Here is an 18,234-nt window from a genome sequence, read left to right on the forward strand (position 1 = left end):
TGCTGTGATACACAATACTAATCATGAAGTATGACACAGTTGCACAGTTTATTAGGGAAGAGTGACAGTTAGGGAATAATACAACAGTGATGAAAATACAGAAACATGCTTAAATTGGCAGCATCCAGTTGTAATACATAATTGATAAATAGAAGTGAATGAAACAAAACAAAGACTCAGACCTACAAATGACATGCCAACGGCGTAGTTGAGGATTTTGAACAACGCGTTTAAATCACAGTAACTTTATATTATCTCATGAAGATTCTTTTCAACTGCGACTGTACTAGATAAAGGTGATACCAGAACGGTATTTACCATAGTACGAGATGAAGATCCCCCAGTGTTTAGACGATAATCACAAATTATTTCTGATCATGTATTTAAAAGCCTCCTTTCACATATGTATAGGGGTGTTGTGGCAGCCCTGTACTGAATCCATTGATTCGTCAAGTCGCAAATCCAGGTTTAATTTAAAAAATGGATACGTTAGTGACATACAATGAGTGATTATCAACCTATGAGTGACAACGGGACATTACACGAGAACTTATTCCTTAACACGCATGATATACGGGTATAATTTTATGTCATTCAGTCGGGGCTACTTGAGTGAGTCAAACCGGCAATCCTCACATTATGGTGACAGAATTAAGAAATGCGCAGCTTGCGGTGTATCCGTCACTTATCCGTCAATTTAACGTGAAGCTAAAGCTGACAAAAGTAACTGAAACGGACATAAACGATAATAAAATAATTGTCAATATTATTTTCCACCCGCTTTAGCCGGAAGTAGAATGATAATGTCAAACTTGGCTTGTTTACACATACTACTGACCTTCTGGACCAGCATGAAATCATTAACCGTATTTATGTTAACATGGTTAGAAAGGTGCATGTGTATCATCATGACACCTACACACGATCATTCTACACTTCGGGGTGATATAGAGGAGATTTGTATTGGTCAATACACATACGGTTTGAACATAAGAAACCATGACAACGAGACAGGAAGTGGGGAACAAGTCATTCTAACAAGTAATGGGACATCTGCCCGATTTATGTACTGCACAATTACACAAACACAATTCTAGAAACAGTATCATAAAACTAGGAAATTAAAGAAAAAAATATCGAATATGTTCAGCGGATTCATTCATCAGATGTTGGCGTAAGTTCCGACAGTCTCCAGGAACTGTCGAGAAAACTCCAGACAGAAACGGACGTCATCCTGAAAAGACAACACTGACATGAGCTGGTTCCACTGTGGATTACAACACTAGGCTACCCTAAACAAATCAGGTCGAAAGCGTGTTATGTCACAAATAATAGTCAGATGATGTCAGAGCCGTTCCACCATTCGACTGACATCCATCTCAGAGGTAGTCTCGGCCAGAATTGAGATAAGTTGAACTAGTTTCACTAGTTTCACCAGTTTACGTGACTATCGCATTTCTACACAGCTTTCATGTCATCCTGTCCTGACCTTTTTATAAATGTTCCTCGATATCAAAATAAAAAGTTAATTTCTATCAACCAAGATTATTCATATTGCAATTTTGTTTTAAAAATTCTCGTTTCATGAACTGCCTGTATATGAGGAGAGATCGTTTACAGAATTACTTTTCTCATAACATCAACTTGTGACACAGTTCTCATTTTTGTGTAGTTTTGTAAAAAATGCTTTTCATTCTATAGTTCATGCCACAGCCATTGCGACCTACCATTGTAAAGGGTGCACCTCCATGACGAGCACACAGTCTCCCCATATCAGTGATGAGGTCAACAGTTCCGTCGTCCTTCAGTCTGCTGGCGATGTTCACAAGCAGCACCAGGAGCAAGGATTCTGTAGCAGTCCTGGAGACATCACAGAGATATGATGGCATTAGCTGGAGCCAATATTATCGGTGGAGTACAGGCATATTACAACAATGATTAGATGGACGCAGAATTCGTACCAGAACACAGAGACATTAGCTTGGACCGACATCAGAGCTGACATGGAGGACAACAGTAGGTGCATGATGAGATCACGGGAAAAGTGTGGAGAACGAAACCTACATACCTGGACACAATCATACTTGAGCCTCGTTCTGGATCCTGTGTCCATGTGAGCAAGTTGTCTATCATCTCAGCGACACCTGGATCACGCACACTCCCAGTCAGGTGGTAGTTGTGGATCGTGGTGGTGGTGGTGGCATCATCCTGTGCCATGGGTAGATCAGTGAATGTGTAACCAAACTTCACACATGAATCAGTCCTCAAGTTATTTCAACGTAATCAATTGAAAGTAAACCGTCAATTGACTAGATTGGAAATTATACCGACAGAACCTTCAGGACATAGTGAGTGAATGCTATATTCCAGTGGTATCCCAGCAACATGTAGCTAGCCGAGTCTGACTCAGACAACCCAGTGGTTGATATAATGAGCCACGTCCCTTGCTGGCGGGTATGATGATACACAATAAATCAAGTCTTATCATCCGATCGATTTTAGTCGCCTCTTACTACAAACTTCCCACAGGGTCTATAGGTAGGAGACAGAGTGAGTGGTGTGTGTTTACTGGCTGTTAAGGATAAATCAGTTTATTGAGATATTGTTGGAGGCAAAGTCATATATGTTTGCCATATAAACAACAAACATGGTATGGTACTGATTCAACAATCGTCGAGATGGATTTTATGAATAAACTGGTTGCACAATATTACCCTGGCCCCTGTGTTTATTGTTAAATGTAGTGGTATATTTAGGCAATCTAGAACTGATATATTCCTGATATACTAGGCTCGTTCTCAGTTGGAGGAGGGCTGTTCCATCCTGACAGGATCGACAAGATTCAGTATCCGGGTGAGAACATGGTCAAATAAGAATATATCGACTTGAAATGTGTTTACCGCATAAAAGATGGGATGAAATTAGGTTCATTGTATTTATATAGCAGTGTGCATTCATATGTATCTGAGTGGGTGAGTGTCTGCTTGTCTGGACTAGAACCGGTTTAATGGTTCTAGCCCACTGACACAGTCTACTGACTTCGAGTTGACTAGGCTTTATGTATGTCCATAATGCTGAGCGTAAAGGGTAACAACTATCATCTTTCAACATCATTATTATGACGCGGCCCGGGATCGAACCATCGCCCTTCTACTCTCCAGGCAGACGCCCTATCCACTCTATACATAATTCCACTAACCTTTAATCCAAGATCAATAGTGGTGACTGAGATACCATCTGACAGCACAGTCTTACTGCGCATGCTGGCTGTGAACCTGGATGTTGTAACGTCCTTGTCTGAGGACGGGAAGTGCGCCTGTAAGGATAAATACCTCATGTTTCAAGCAAGGAAGTTTTAGAAACACATACACCGACAATATTGGTATTGTTGTAACTTAAATGGTTTATGCAGAAAGAAGATGCATACGTTTGTAAAGCAAATGTTTTGTAAATTGTCGTCGCTAACCTGGTTCTCTTGACCCCACGTGATGAGTGTGCGAGAATCAGTGTTATACACCGCGTTCCAAATATCTTCTTTGTTGGGACATGAACTCATGATGTAGAAACCATTGTTCCATTTATAAGACTGAAAAAATAGGAGATTAGTATATAGGCTGCAAGCTTCCATGGGATTCAACTGAACACGAACGCAGAAAACATGAGTCGTTTATTATTTGACATAGTTCTTGCTCGTTTTGTCACATTGTGTTAAATTGATGTTAAATGTGTATGCATGCACCCTATGAAATTGGATGCATGGGCTTTGGTACTTACAGGCACTGTTGCGATGGAGTTCCGCTCACTGTCCACTAGATAACATATAAGTCAAAGTACATTCGTCAGATACATTGAAGACTCGAATATGGAAGTAATATTTGTGACAAACTAGTTTCGCATCTTTTGACCACACGTGGTTATTGAACTGATTACAAATTTTAGAGGACAGACATGTCCCATTCACGAGTTACATTGTAATGCATTTCATATGACACATGCCTATGTAACGATTCACCGATCAATGTTTTGCGATATTCAATGGGATCGTTGTGTGAGGTCAACATTCGATATAAACAAAATCAAGAGGATATTAAATTATGTTCAAAATTTAAAATATCGCAAAAAGAAAGACCCAAATACTGGGTACACATAACACGAATGTTGATTACATTTTGAACAGAACAGTGTCATGGTCATAACAAGTTTCAGCTTTGAGTGTTGTCAAAGTGAAAAGGTCAAATTAAGGTCAAAACTTATAATATAAAAACGCAACATACATGGTGATCCCAACTACAACCTACACATGTACATAATTCATCCCATTTGGACAAGGAGTGCTTGGTAATGACAATGAATAGGTTTTTCAATATGACTGTCGTGGAGGCCATGTTGAACATCGGATTTGTACCTCTTGAACAAATTGGTGAAATCAAGGATATGAAGTTTCAGCTTCGTTGGCCCAGTGGTTTCTGAGGAGATGTTAAACGACGGGCCACGACACTGACCACGACATAAACTCACGAGACTTTCTTTCACGTGGGCAAAACATAACAATGTAGGCCGGCGCGTAGGAATACTTTTTGAGAGAAAAAATATGTCCGTCATCTTCAAACCATTGATCAAACTGATCTGATTATTCAGAGTGTATCATCAACAGGAAGGGACTGAACAGACAAGAACATTGGATGAACAGCAGAAAGTAAGATAACTGCCAAAACACAATGTCAAGACTTGATGTCTTTAATAAGGTCAAATGGTCTCTTTAAACCAGTCTTGGCGATCCTGACCTATGTCCAAGTTGCCTTGAACTTTGACCAGTTTCTATTCATTTGGCAGGGTTATTCCAATGATTCATTCGATTATTTCGCTGACAACTACAAAACAAAAAGTGTTTGTATGAAGGCTTGTGTTATGTGATATGCGTATGCATTGTTTCGTCCCAGAGTGAGGTCGATCTTTGCAGCACCTACTGACAGCAGTATTTCATGCTGGTGCTGCCATATATGCTCACCTTTTTTCTAGTTCAATATTAATGGGGGCACGAAGGGCCCATTCGTCTAAGTCGTGGCAATACGCTGTGCAGAGTTGTTTCCCTTTAGGCGTGCCAAAAACCTATGACCGTAAGTTCAGAACAGATTCACCCTGGTGATGTTCTTGGTTTGTCAGCACTCACTCATTCACTAAAGCACACATGCTGAAACATTCTCTCTTTTATTGATGTCATGACACACACTGATCACAATGTTACAGTTGTGCAGATGTCTTTGTGTGAAAATTATAGGATAGTAAGTAGGTCAAATAACAGTATGCAACTAACTGAGGACATGTCAACATCACATCGATTATCTTCATAATTGTGGGACCAATACATTGAAGAATCCCTCAGACCCCTCAACACCAGACCCAAAGAACATCAGACCTCTGCCAACAAACTAAAGCTGAAGTCCGCTCTTTCCGAATACAACCTCAAGAGCCAAGGCCATAACATCGTGCGGGAAGCCACCATAGTGTCTACCATGAACAACAACTGGCAACAAGAAAACTACATGAAGCCATTGACATCAGGAGACACCAGCCAGCCATGAACCGTGACCAGGGAACCTATATTTATTGCTTTGACCATTGTCGGGGCACATTATCCAGCTGGCTTCAATTTGTCCATTGTCATTTCCATTCTATTACCTATCAGTGCTAATTACCCAAATGCCTTCCATTTGCGTTGTGTTCCTCATAATAAAGAAGTTGACATCCACAAATGATATTCCTTATACTGTATATACATGTAATATTCTATTCTACTTACTGGGTGGGCGAGCTTGGAGCGCCTACAACAAATACAAATTTCAAATGACGTGTGGTAATAAACAATAGAATGGATTGCAATCTAGTCACTCTTACACGACTTGTTGATGTATTCACGAAACGTCGCACAAGTGTCGGTAAATTTATCAATTTTAAGAACTTTCATCTATTTTGCAGAACCACAACGTTTCATATGTACCTACCTCAAGATGCTGTTGTACGGTCTTGTTTCCCATGGTCACGTCAGCCAAATCATCAAGGTTCAACCTTTTGAGGAAGTTTGAATCCAAAGACGTGTCCCCCTCCGATAACCACATCGCCATCGCTTGGTAGACGAACAGATACTGCTCCTGTATGTATGATAGAGTGAAATGGTTTACAAAATCAGCAGCAGCAACGAATGATTTCCCAATCTTGATTTAATTTAATGACTTCTATCCATGACATTTGCCCCTGTGGAGAACTGGGTTAGAACAGGTGCACAACACTCTACTGTATGAGACGCGACTAAATTGGACTGATTGCCCGGCCCAGACTGCTATGACAAGCTGTAATATGGCTGCGGCGTTACACGACATTCACTCACTCACTCCAGATGAAGATGCGCCTACCTTTGTCTGGATCATGTTCGTCCTCTGTCTCCTCATGTTGGAGGCGATGCTAACAACGTCAACCACGCCCTCTGTCTTGGCCTGCTCCATGAGACCCTCGACAGCGATGTAGGTCCCTGTACGGCCTATACCGGCACTGGAGATGTTTTGAAAACAGAAAGATATTGAAATAATTATCAGCTGGAAAAACACATGTACTTCAATACCTTCATTACAAGATACTCCTTTAACACAACGGCCTGTCGTGTTCTCATTGTCATAGATTACATATATTATCTTTCACTTCAGTTCTTTCTGACCGTTGTGCATACACCTCTCTGTTCTCGTGTGGAGATAGGTTCACCCAGATACACTGAAGGACAATTATACTCAGCTGTTGGTAATCACCGAATGACATGAGAAATTCTTTTGTTTATGGAATGGGTGAGCTGATTACCATTACTCTTGATCGTGACACCAAAGCGGTATAAATCATGGTGTCTTGATCGGCAATTGTTAAGATGGGCGGAGCTTAGGTTGCATTATTGCACTGAATGATGTCACTCATATCGTATTGATTCTTCAGTTAAAGATAAATAATAAGCAGTATGTGAATGTATTATTGTTTACTTTGGTTAGAAGCCTCCAATGAAAAAAGACCCGTGAACACACAGAGAACAAACTAGTATGTATGTCTATACCTCCACGTACACAAGACATCTTGGAATCTGGTGGAATAGAAACCATTACCTCTTCTGGTAACATTGTAATGCACGATATAGTTAATTGAAGTATGTTCCCTTGTACCTATGAGGTATTCAACTTTTTTAATATAGCAATATTTAAACTCTACATCATTTAACCAATCTGTCAAAATAAAAGAAGGGGTTTGCTGTGCATTCCTTTTGCGCTTGGAACATTTGTTAAGTCCAGCATCAAATAACACTTTACTTCAGAAGCATATCCGGAAATCCCTCAACCAGATAACAACTGTGGTCTTACTTTCTAGAAAACAGATAAAAGGAGTATTTCCCTTAATTTCTAACACGCAGCAACATTCCATTGATTACATTGATAACGTTTATGCATGAACGTTCCCAGTTAAGAAAAACCCGGCTGTGGCGCTAATCCCATTAACCTTTGTCACAAGCAATATGCGACACATATATTTTCACTCTCTGTGTAAATGTATCCCAGTATATTTGGCGATTTGATTCTTTATCTATATATGGTTATCAGGTTCATAGCGACTGTAGGCTGGCGAGTGCAGTCAACACAAAAATACAACAGCACACGCCATTCACGACAAACAAATATTATGCTCCATTCTTACCTGCAGTGAACTATGATTGGCTGCGTCTGCTCCCTGGATGTGACCTTCACCTTGCTAATAAACTCCAGTAGAGCGGAAGTGTCTGGGACGCCATGATCCGGCCAGCTGGTGAAGTGGAAGTGCTGGAGACACAGCTTCTTGGCAGCCTAAACACAGAGTGGAATTGTAAGTTTACTAATGTATTAGTCAGTGTTTATCATATTTCACTAATGGTTATTTGGCAATTCAAACGTTTAATGAAACAAATCTATACTATACCTGATTGTGTTGCACGGAAAGCTTAGTGACCGTGTAGTTTGCGAAGCGTGTCTGTGTATCCATGGTTACAGATATGTCCCCGTACGTCTCTGTACCTTTCTCCGGCCAATAACGAAGGCACTTCATCTGTGTTTAAATGTATTTACTTCGATCAAACAGATTACGAATATTCCCCAACACAAACGTTATAAATATAAAACGTCAAGGACAAAGAATAACCAGTCTCCAATATCTACCGAAACAAATTCCACTGGGCGTAATGGGCAAAACAGCTGTGAAACATACACAAACTAACGAGCAAAAAACCCGCCACCAAACAGTTTTCTAGTCTAAAACAAAACATGCGCAAAATTTAACAGTTGATGTTTTAATATGAAAAACAATTATTCAAAAACGGCATTTGAAAATGACAAGATAAAAAAACCCAGGTACTTAAAGTTCTGCAGACAGGTTTATCATGCTGTGCACTGTCGAGTAGTCGATCAGACCCGCAGAATCGACGTCGATCTATTTTAAAGTCCAGTGCTACACATAAGGCTCAGTATCGGATGTGACAACGAAGCCTTTAGCAACGATGCAGGTCCTAACACGACATCGAACAGGGTACACGAGTCTCCTGACATCCTGATTTGGGATCCTACGCCATTCTTCCTGCAGGGTTCTTGCCAAGGCATCCCTCGTCAATGGTGCCTGTTGACGTTTCCGAATCAGCGTCCACTTTGGTACCAGAGGTACCAATGTAGAATTTGTAGTATTGATTGTTTCCATTTGTCTTGGAGACAGCAACTTCCCCTTTACAGTTGCATTGCATCATCATTAAATGTTAGGAAAGTTAAAATTCATTGCTCAGATGCAATCTTACACTCGAGTCCCCGATATTTCATTGTCATATAATGTGTTTGAGTGTGCTTTTGACACTATTTCAGTTATTTTCAGGAAAGCTCGACGTGATGCAGGTATAGACGTATATTATTTTGGTGAAACGCTCGAGATTGGGTCTGTTGCACATCGTGTTGGCAACTTTGTAACCATCGCCCATATATCGAATTCTTCGAAAGTCGGTGTAACAGAAAATTCATGTGACAGCTTCACCAATATAGCATCATCACCTTGCCTGCCTCGATGAGACCAGTTGCCATGACAACGATTCTGCATTCTTCCTGCCAGATCATCCCCCAGAAGTTGTCCACAATCTCAAGTCTGTAGGGCCCTGTGAACGATATCAGCGATTTCAGTACTTTGCTATACAGAGAGCACGTTGTTTATGGCTTCATCAAAACAGAATAACAAAACACTCGTGTATATATATCAAGGTTTTCAAGCCACAATACTCTTACGACATTGTAGTGGTGGTCATTAATGTACCAATCAATCCTACCTTGTGCTGCTATGTAGCGCCTTTCGGTGTAGTATCCCTACAAAATCAATATAGTGGTCAGGTTACACTAGAAACTACAAACGTCAGATTATGTTTGCATAAACCCATTCAGAAACAAGTATATGATCATATATCATACTGCGCATACACCGCACTTTATAACATATAATAAGACTATTCGATGGGCTATAGACATAATTTTACAACTAAACAATGCTATTTCACACTGAGCATATATTGTAATTTATCACTGTGACAACGATAAAGGGTGGCTTTAGCCTTAATTAAACACTAAACGGTCATATCTCACACTGAACATATCTCGTAATTTATATTGATACGATACGGTGGGTTCTGGCCATAATATAACACTAAACGCTCACGTCCACATAGCTGGCGTTGATGTAGTCTCCTCCACCGCCGCTGTTGTCGTCATGCAGCACCACACGGTTGTAGTCATCTATACAAAGACACACCACCAGATCAGGGACGTAATGTTACAGAATGTGATAAATTATAACCCGATGTTTACTCGCTGCTTGTCGCGTACATTACATTCAAGTTTAAACGTGCAGCAATTGTACTTTATAGTAATAAGCAAGATAATGTGTACCCTACCTGTAGCACCCGCCACTCGCAATATGCGCAGAAATTAGTCATGTTTATATACCAACAACTCAAAGGCATTTTTAGGAGCGGTCGGATAACCTGGTGGTTAAAACGTTTACTCGTCACGCCGAAAACCCGGATTCGATAACCGAATTTGGTACAATGTGTGAAGCCCATTTCCGGTGTTACCGCCGTGATATTACTGGAATATTGCTAAAAGCGCTCACTCACATTTTTTACTGTTATGTGTGCACGTCCTATGTACTACACCACCATTGTAAGACAATCATCGTGGGTTCGGATAGCAATATGTACCAGTACCACTTCACTAACTTACACGGGTAGTAGCCTCTAAATCTATTCTTCCCTTTGTTTTCCGACAGCTGAGATTCTTGGTGGGGGTGTATGAAACCACAAGGCAACCCCTGAAAGTAACAAAAGATATCAGTAGCCGATCAGTGTCAGACGTTCTTGTCTACTTCAAACATATACCGAAACAGCCGAACTGATCTATTTTCAAGCCATTATAAAAAAAGACCTGAAACTCGTCCTCAGCCTCCTCCGGTCGTTCCACCATTCCCCGAACCTTGACCTCTAACTCTGACACAGGTATCGCAGTACCCATCAACACTTCCCCTACGTTGCAGTAGTTCCTGTCCTGGAGACCCACATCAGCATCTGGTTCAAGGACAGGCGGATCATGGTCCTGCTCAACCTGGATGATGTCCTGTTGCAGTGGCGGTTCTATGTCATCATCTTCCTCATCTACTTCTCTTTCTACTGTATCTCCCACTTCCTTACCATCTGAGAACATATGACACACATAACAGTCATATAATATCACACATACTTGTCATATCTGAGAATATATGCCACACATACTTGTTCAACGTTTTATTTTTCTAGAACGTTTAAGGTATACTCAAACAAAAAGAAACGCAAAGCCAGATTTGTGTGAGGAAGGAAAATACATTTATACGAGGAACCACACTTGGTATTGAGCCAAAGTGTTGTGGAAAGAACACTTGGTGATTGTAGTCATCTCAGTTATCGGTACATAGGAAAAGTCCCAGGTGAAGGTCAGCTACCATCAATAACGCGTATGTCCGTTGGAATCGATAGCGGCCTGACATCTGCTGCCCATGGACGAAACGAGTATGCGAATCATATCCTGGGGAATGGTAGCCAATTCGGCCTGCAACGCAAAAGCCAACTGCTGCAACGTCTGGGGTTGTGGTTGAAGTTGGCGTAGCCGTCTATCCAATTCATCTCACAGGTGCTCTATCGGGTTCAAATCCGGGGATCTCGAGGGACAGGGGAGAACATCAACGTTGTTATTGTGTAGACAGGCTCTTGTGACCCGTGTTGTATGCGGCGGAGCGTTGTCCTGCTGGAATACACCGTTGCCGTTGACTGCAATTGAGAGGGCGTGTGGTAGGAGAATTTTGTTGATGTATCGTTGCAGCGTAAGACTGCCCTGGATGTGGACCAAACCAGTCCTGCCATGATGAGAGATAGCCGCCTACATCATGACCTCACCAAACCTGTCCACTTCCTGTACGCAGTTTCCGGCGTAACGTTCTCCTCGACGTCTGTAGACCCGTGCTTTTCCATCCCCTCGACGGGGCATAAATTTTGATTCGTCGCTGAACCTGACATCTCTCCATCGCAGTTGAGGCCATACCCTGTGTTGACGACACCAATGTTGTTGACCATGTTGTCGACTCAATGTGACGCGTCGAATTGGACGTCTTGCTCGTTGACCTGCTCGCTCCTAAACGATTCGCACGGTCTGGTCGGAGATTCTGCGGGTATTTAGGATGCGGTTGAGGTTGCTGTTGTCGTCCTGTCACCTGGCTAAAATCCTGGCTTCAGCCGACCGGGATTCCTCTGCCTGAAAGTGGCCTATGACGTTGTTTCTTTGCACTTCTGATAATCTTGGCATGTTGTTGGACTGTTACTGTTCGATTGACGCAGATGCCAGGCAATAAAAAAACAGGCACTTTAATACCGTTCATACTGCTGTGGCTGCACGTGCAGTACGTGCAGCTCCATGGCCCTTTTGTTTCCCGAATAATGGTTTGCATGTTCTTGTAGTGATCATTTTGATCCGGGAAATTTGTCATTGGTATTATAAGATATTAAACTTCTTCATTTGACACCTCTTGGTCCGCTAATGTTGCTTTTATGGGCAAACATATTCGTATTGCGTTTCTTTTTTAAAGAGTATATATGTTGGCTATGTTTTAACATTATCAATATATTCATCCCAAGCAATGATCGGGGGCGCGGGTCGCCCAGTCGTCTAAGGCGCCGTATATTGCATTGAAGAGTTCCGTCCCTTGTGCACGCCAGAAACCTATGATCGTGGGTTCGAATCCCTGGTTATGTTTCGAGGTTTGACAGCACCATACCAGTGCTCGTGGGTTTCACCAAAGTGGTAAACGTCTTAGAAGCTGACATGCTGTGATGTAACTGGGATATTGTTCAAAGAAATACTAAAACCCAAGTCACTCACTCATTCACTTTTTCACTTCCCAATTTCTTACCTAACACGCCAAGATGATAACGAGTGATGATGACTAGATTTGTGCCAATGAGCCCTTGATCTTTTGGCAGTGTTACTTGTTACATTCCATTCCTATAACTTCCTAAATTCAAACAAATACATGATTCCAAACACCTAAATGTCAAATGCTTTCAATTCTCGAACCAAATCTGAAACGATCGCGACAATGTTTTGTTAATCATTCAATCCAACACATGCAACAATTAACCAAAACTAAAGTTTAGATGTGTATGGCATCACACATAAATTGTTTGCGTTAATAGACAATGCTTACTGTGTTTCTCCGATCTTGTAGAATTCCAATTTTCCGTTTGTCCAACAGGACGTTTTTGCAACAATGCTGCGGACTGTTTTCTCGTTCGTCGTCTGGAAATATGAAGAGAATTTACAAACACAAGCAACAGGTAAAGTACTGCTGGCAACCACTAAGGGTTTTGAAAACATTGTACTCACACTAGCAATACCGTGATGATGACGAAGAATAGAAGTATCACGGCACCGGTTGCACACCCCACAATGATAGACACGGGTAAGGATTCCTGACCTTGAATAACAAAACATATTATTGGGTAGATATTGTATGATTTAAGGCCTCAGTAAAGCTTTCAAAACGTTGTATGGTTGACATTTGACGCACCAGTGACAAATATAATGTCCGATGCAGTTCCGTATCTGAATTTACGCCATATGTTGCCTGTTTTTTTAGGTCAACAATTGACTTGTCTTTGCATGCGTTTGTGACGGATGCTGTTGGTAGGGCGGGATGCGCCAGCCTTTGCGCGAACACCTGGTATCATCACTATTTGATAGTGATTCATGAACACATGTTCTTGATATAATCTTACAATAGACTGATATTACCAGAGATTTGTGACTACAGAAAGAGTTTCCTCTCCATTTATTAAAGTAAATGTGAATTGTAGCTATTTTGATGAACGAGTCAAAGTCTACAATATTACAAGTATAAAGCGTCAAATTCCAGTCAGCCCATGGTGACTGGCTCTACCCGACAACGGGCGCATACGTCTCAGTTGTACGTGTCTTGTCAGAAGATATTGACTAAAAATCCGAAACAAAAATGAAAACAGAGACTCTTATCTTGATTTCCCTGATTAACGAATGAAATCGTGGCATATCTGTTTGCAGCACAAAGTAGATACATATCCATTCAACATCATCTGCTTATCATTTAAGATGTATTTGTATTTTTTGTTAAAGCATAAAAGATGTGCCAGCATTACAGGATTGACAATGATTGTAGCGTTATTATTGTTCTGTGCAAGTTGACCCTGCTATGGCACAAATGGAATGTTACGTTGTCCAACGGCAGATTCTAAGAGACCTGTCGGAATAATTTGACGATACTTGTCTGAGTTAATGTTATCCCCAACAAGGACTGCTATCATAGTGATACAACCACACACTGCCAGACGGGGTGAAAGCTTCGGAACCATTTCACAGATTCCCCTCCTCTGAACCATCTTTTCCCAGATTTCTGTACAGCTGGAACACTGACTCATCTATACAAATCACATTATCTAAAACTGCAAGGATTTTTACCAGTGCATCCGGCCAAACGACCATGTGTGCGTCAGTTATTGGAGGGATTTGCCGTTATTTCCAGTAGCTAATGTCGTGTTCTACAAACTGTCCATTCTGATGCCTCTCCTCCCAATTCCTAAACCAATATGTTTAGCGGACATCATCGGATGAGTGCGGGCAAGTCGATCAACACGTCGTCTGTGTTTGGCGTTATAAATGAGTCGACGCACATGTACTGATCTCAGCTGACACAATGCATCGATGCCCGAGCCAATCTGCTTTAGATTATGCTACACAAAAGAGGGGAATGCCGGCCATGCTATGCATCTCGCGTGTAGTTTTGTACCCGTTTGTGTACAGATAATAAGGAAAGATTCGTTTTTCAAATTCTGATATGTATCGAGGATAATATACTATAAACTTTGAAATATACTGATAGTTCATGGTTGAAAAAGTACTGGGGTAAGATATGAATTTGAAACTACAAGACACCTAACAAGTTTGAATTGTTGTAAATTTGTGCCTTAAAAGCAAATCCATTTATTTTCAAAGATAACATTCAAATATACCCTTCAGCAGTTGTATATTCTGAGATTTGGTTTTAATTTAGAAGTTTGAAATCCAATTGCACTTTAAAGCATAAAATAAGGATAAGATCAACTGAGAGGTACAGTTTCTTTTTCCCCACGGTTTATTTTGGCTGCAATGTGCAATGAAGTATTTGATGTGAAGGTGCAAGCAATGTTATTACGAAAACATACCTTGTGCACAGTCATCGCCCGTCCAACCCACGAGACATCCAGTGTCACATGACCCGTTGTAGCGGTCACATGATGAGTTGGTGCCAGCACACTTCCTCTCCACACATGCTTTGTTACAGTCGACACCATAGTGACTGGCGTTGCATTCTGACATAAAGTGGATAAACGTTCCGTTTTCAGGTTTGTGTATTCTCATAATGAAACCAAAAAATAATCGCCTTAAAAAGTGAGACAAAAACTGATTTGTTTCAGATATTTCAGATATGCAAAACAGTAAATAATGACATTTTAAGGAAAATAATGACATGATAAAAAGGGATTCGTTTCGTTGAGGTGAAGGCGATAGGCAAATGCTGTGCAAGCAGATTTACCCCGGCTGCAGTCTTGACCCATCCATCCGGCCTCGCATCCGGGCTCACACCTCCCAGTCACGTGATTACATGGTGAAGTTCTCTGACAGTTTCTTTTCAGGCATTCGTTCGCGCATCCATCTCCGTAAGTACCTTTGCTACATTCTGCAAACATAAAATGGAAGTGGGATTGGCGTATATTGATGCTTTTTAGATAATTTAGATAGATTAGCGCGATAATTCGACAACACATTATCTTAAAACATTTCGGCTCAGATATCAGCATGTTCCAGAAGGAGGACTGGGAATGTTCGAGAATCATTGCTTAAAGAAACCATGAAATACATGGTATAACATCTTTTCATAATGTGAATAACACTGAAGATCATTCTTAAATTAGCAGGTTATACCTCGGGTGCAGTCACTCCCATTCCACCCTGGAAGGCATCCAGTGACACACCACCCGGTATGACGATCACATGATGTGGTGCCAGCTACACAATTTCGTTCCGCACAGGCTTTGTTACAGTTTATTCCATAGTTGCCTGTGTCACATTCTGTAGGACACATGGAGATGGACATGAAAACGACAAATTGATGTTTCATGAGACATGAAGTCATGTTTAATGTTAGATACGTTAGAAAGATATAGTTCGAAAAAACAATTGTTTCAAAACATTTGGACTTAGATATCAGAATGTTCCAGAATGAGGACTGCAAATGTTCCAGAATGCTGGCTTAAAAAAAAACATGAAGTACACTGAATAACATCTTTTCATCATGTGAATAACACTGAAGGCAATTTATGAAAAGGGAAGTAGCAGGTTATACCTCGGGTGCAGTCACTCTCTCTCCATCCAGGAAGGCATCCAGCGACACACGACCCGGTATGACGATCACATGGTGTGGTGCCAGCTACACAATTTCGTTCCGCACAGGTTTTGTTACAGCTTATTCCATAGTTGCCTGTGTCACATTCTTGAGTAGACGTGAGATTGACATGAAAAAAGAAAGTAAAATATGTTTTATCAGCCTCAATGTGCTGTTCAAGAGTGTTAAAATAAAAGGGTCATGCTCATGTTGACATCAACTTTTGATATTACGAGTCACTTGTGTCGACAATGTTTTTACATCTGGCTAAAATGTATCAAATATACCATTTTTAACTTGGTGCAAGTCCTTAGTATCAGTTTTATTGAAGTCCGCCCCTAACGCACATTAAGGCAAACTTAGGTGGCCTAATGGGTTTTTGCAACTCTTTCATATCGACATCTCACATGTACTCTGCCAAAATAGAAACGCAAAAGAACTTAAATCCAGTGTTGCCGACATCCATACAAAATAAATACCAAAAAGGAATTGGTCATTTCTGCATGGATTGGGATTCATTTGTGTCGATAGAATGAGGTAGTGCAGAAATTTGATGATGAGATGAACAAATGGCAATAACCCACTCACGAGAGAGCCTGGCGCAGAAACACACCAACATGATATACACGTGAAAATTCACTTCTTGGGCATCCATTTGCATGTCATCACAGTCGTACAGCAAGTGAACAGCGAAAACATGCCACGCCTGACGGAATCCCAATGCAACAACGCCATCGGCCGATTGCAAACAGGAGAATTATCTTCTGCTGTAGCCTGTTTTTTCCACGTAGCACCGAACACCATTACAAGACTGACTGTGGAACCGTTATCAGACACGCGGGACCTTCCCATTCCAGTCGACCAGCAACAAACACAGAACTTCCGACAGTTGGCACAAGCACTGCAGGAAGAGTGGGTGAACATTCCTATTGCCACAATTCGGGATCTGATTGCTTCCATTGGACGATGATGCCAGTCAAATTTGGACCCTAAAGGTGGCCATACAAGTATTGAGAACAGATGACCTTCACTTTGAAAATCTACTGTTCCATGTGTGCCGAATAGAACCTTGTGTAACACTATCGAGTGTGGCCAGAGGCTGTGTAGACAGGTGGGCTTATTGTGATCATCAGAAGAAACAGTTACTGACCCATGGTAATAAGAAAGGAGGCACCCACCATGCATTCTTGTATTTAATGACCAGGTGATGGTCATTGATCGGACAGTGGTTGACCAAGAGTTTCTAGTTTATTGTACAATGAACACCCCCACCCCCCCCCCCAAGATTTGAGGGTCACAGCTTATCGGCTAAGAAACCCCTATATAAACAACACTGTCAGTGAAGTCGGGGAGAGAGGCACGGGGGGCACTGAACGGGGCCAGACCGACAGAGCAGTCCAGACGGAACGGCATAAGAACACAAGCCAACGGCCAACAGCTAACAGTCGACTCATTGCAAAGAAGGGACGAGCTCTTGTCACACTTGGTCACGCCTGAAAAAGCCCATAGCCTCTCTCACAGTCTCTGCCACGCGCTTGTTAGCCGTTAGTAGTACCAGCGTATAGACAGTTCTTATTCTTAAAGCTGCTGAAAACAGAGACCGTTTTGTCTGTTGTGCTACACTAGGTCACTGAAAATGATGTGCAAATTTTGAACAATCGATTACCGTTATTTATGATGGTTGCTGAGCATTTTCCTATTTGAATATTTGAAGTCTACATGCTATTAAATTTATTTAACGTTCAACATTATTGTCCCTCAAAGTTTACATTTAAAAACATGTGACCGGCCATATCGTCATTATTCAAAACATGTCATAAAGATAATATCATGATTCGTTATGCAATGGCCAAATTTGCTATTCAAAACATGATCATGACATAATTTATACACCTGTCAAAATGCTTTACAAGTGTAGAATAAGGGCAATACACACACAGACAACTAGGTCACACTTCACCTGACAGTAAGACCTCCTCACCTGTATCACACCTGTCTCCCTGCCACCCTGGTCTACAGTCTCCAGGACACACACCACTGTCTGGGTCACACTACACCTGACAGTAAGACCTCCTCACCTGTATCACACCTGTCTCCCTGCCACCTTGGTCTACAGTCTCCAGGACACACACCACTGTCTTGGTCACACTACACCTGACAGTAAGACCTCCTCAC

At 41.4% G+C, this 18,234-nt stretch overlaps 1 protein-coding gene across 1 annotated transcript in view; it reads right to left on the reverse strand.

The window, feature by feature from the left end:
* Nucleotides 1-502: 502 nt before the first annotated feature.
* LOC139463699 (uncharacterized) overlaps nt 503-18,234 on the reverse strand; it is a 44,848-nt gene continuing 27,116 nt past the window's right edge. Inside the window, exons 6-25 of the mRNA XM_071244955.1 lie at nt 16,021-16,167; nt 15,211-15,354; nt 14,840-14,986; nt 12,990-13,080; nt 12,811-12,902; nt 11,512-11,652; nt 10,506-10,771; nt 10,305-10,392; nt 9,742-9,818; nt 9,359-9,395; nt 9,090-9,190; nt 7,981-8,106; nt 7,723-7,868; nt 6,411-6,546; nt 6,003-6,149; nt 3,467-3,637; nt 3,200-3,316; nt 2,069-2,208; nt 1,728-1,860; nt 503-1,234 (exon numbers count right to left, since the gene is read on the reverse strand). Coding sequence (XP_071101056.1) covers nt 1,163-1,234; nt 1,728-1,860; nt 2,069-2,208; nt 3,200-3,316; nt 3,467-3,637; nt 6,003-6,149; nt 6,411-6,546; nt 7,723-7,868; nt 7,981-8,106; nt 9,090-9,190; nt 9,359-9,395; nt 9,742-9,818; nt 10,305-10,392; nt 10,506-10,771; nt 11,512-11,652; nt 12,811-12,902; nt 12,990-13,080; nt 14,840-14,986; nt 15,211-15,354; nt 16,021-16,167 — 2,519 coding nt within the window. The 3' untranslated portion in view covers nt 503-1,162. The remainder of the gene's footprint in view (nt 1,235-1,727; nt 1,861-2,068; nt 2,209-3,199; nt 3,317-3,466; nt 3,638-6,002; nt 6,150-6,410; nt 6,547-7,722; nt 7,869-7,980; nt 8,107-9,089; nt 9,191-9,358; nt 9,396-9,741; nt 9,819-10,304; nt 10,393-10,505; nt 10,772-11,511; nt 11,653-12,810; nt 12,903-12,989; nt 13,081-14,839; nt 14,987-15,210; nt 15,355-16,020; nt 16,168-18,234) is intronic.

The sequence above is a fragment of the Haliotis cracherodii genome, unplaced genomic scaffold, assembly GCF_022045235.1.
Source record: "Haliotis cracherodii isolate W230 unplaced genomic scaffold, xgHalCrac1.p SCAF_16, whole genome shotgun sequence".
Classification (NCBI taxonomy): Eukaryota; Metazoa; Mollusca; class Gastropoda; order Lepetellida; family Haliotidae; genus Haliotis; species Haliotis cracherodii.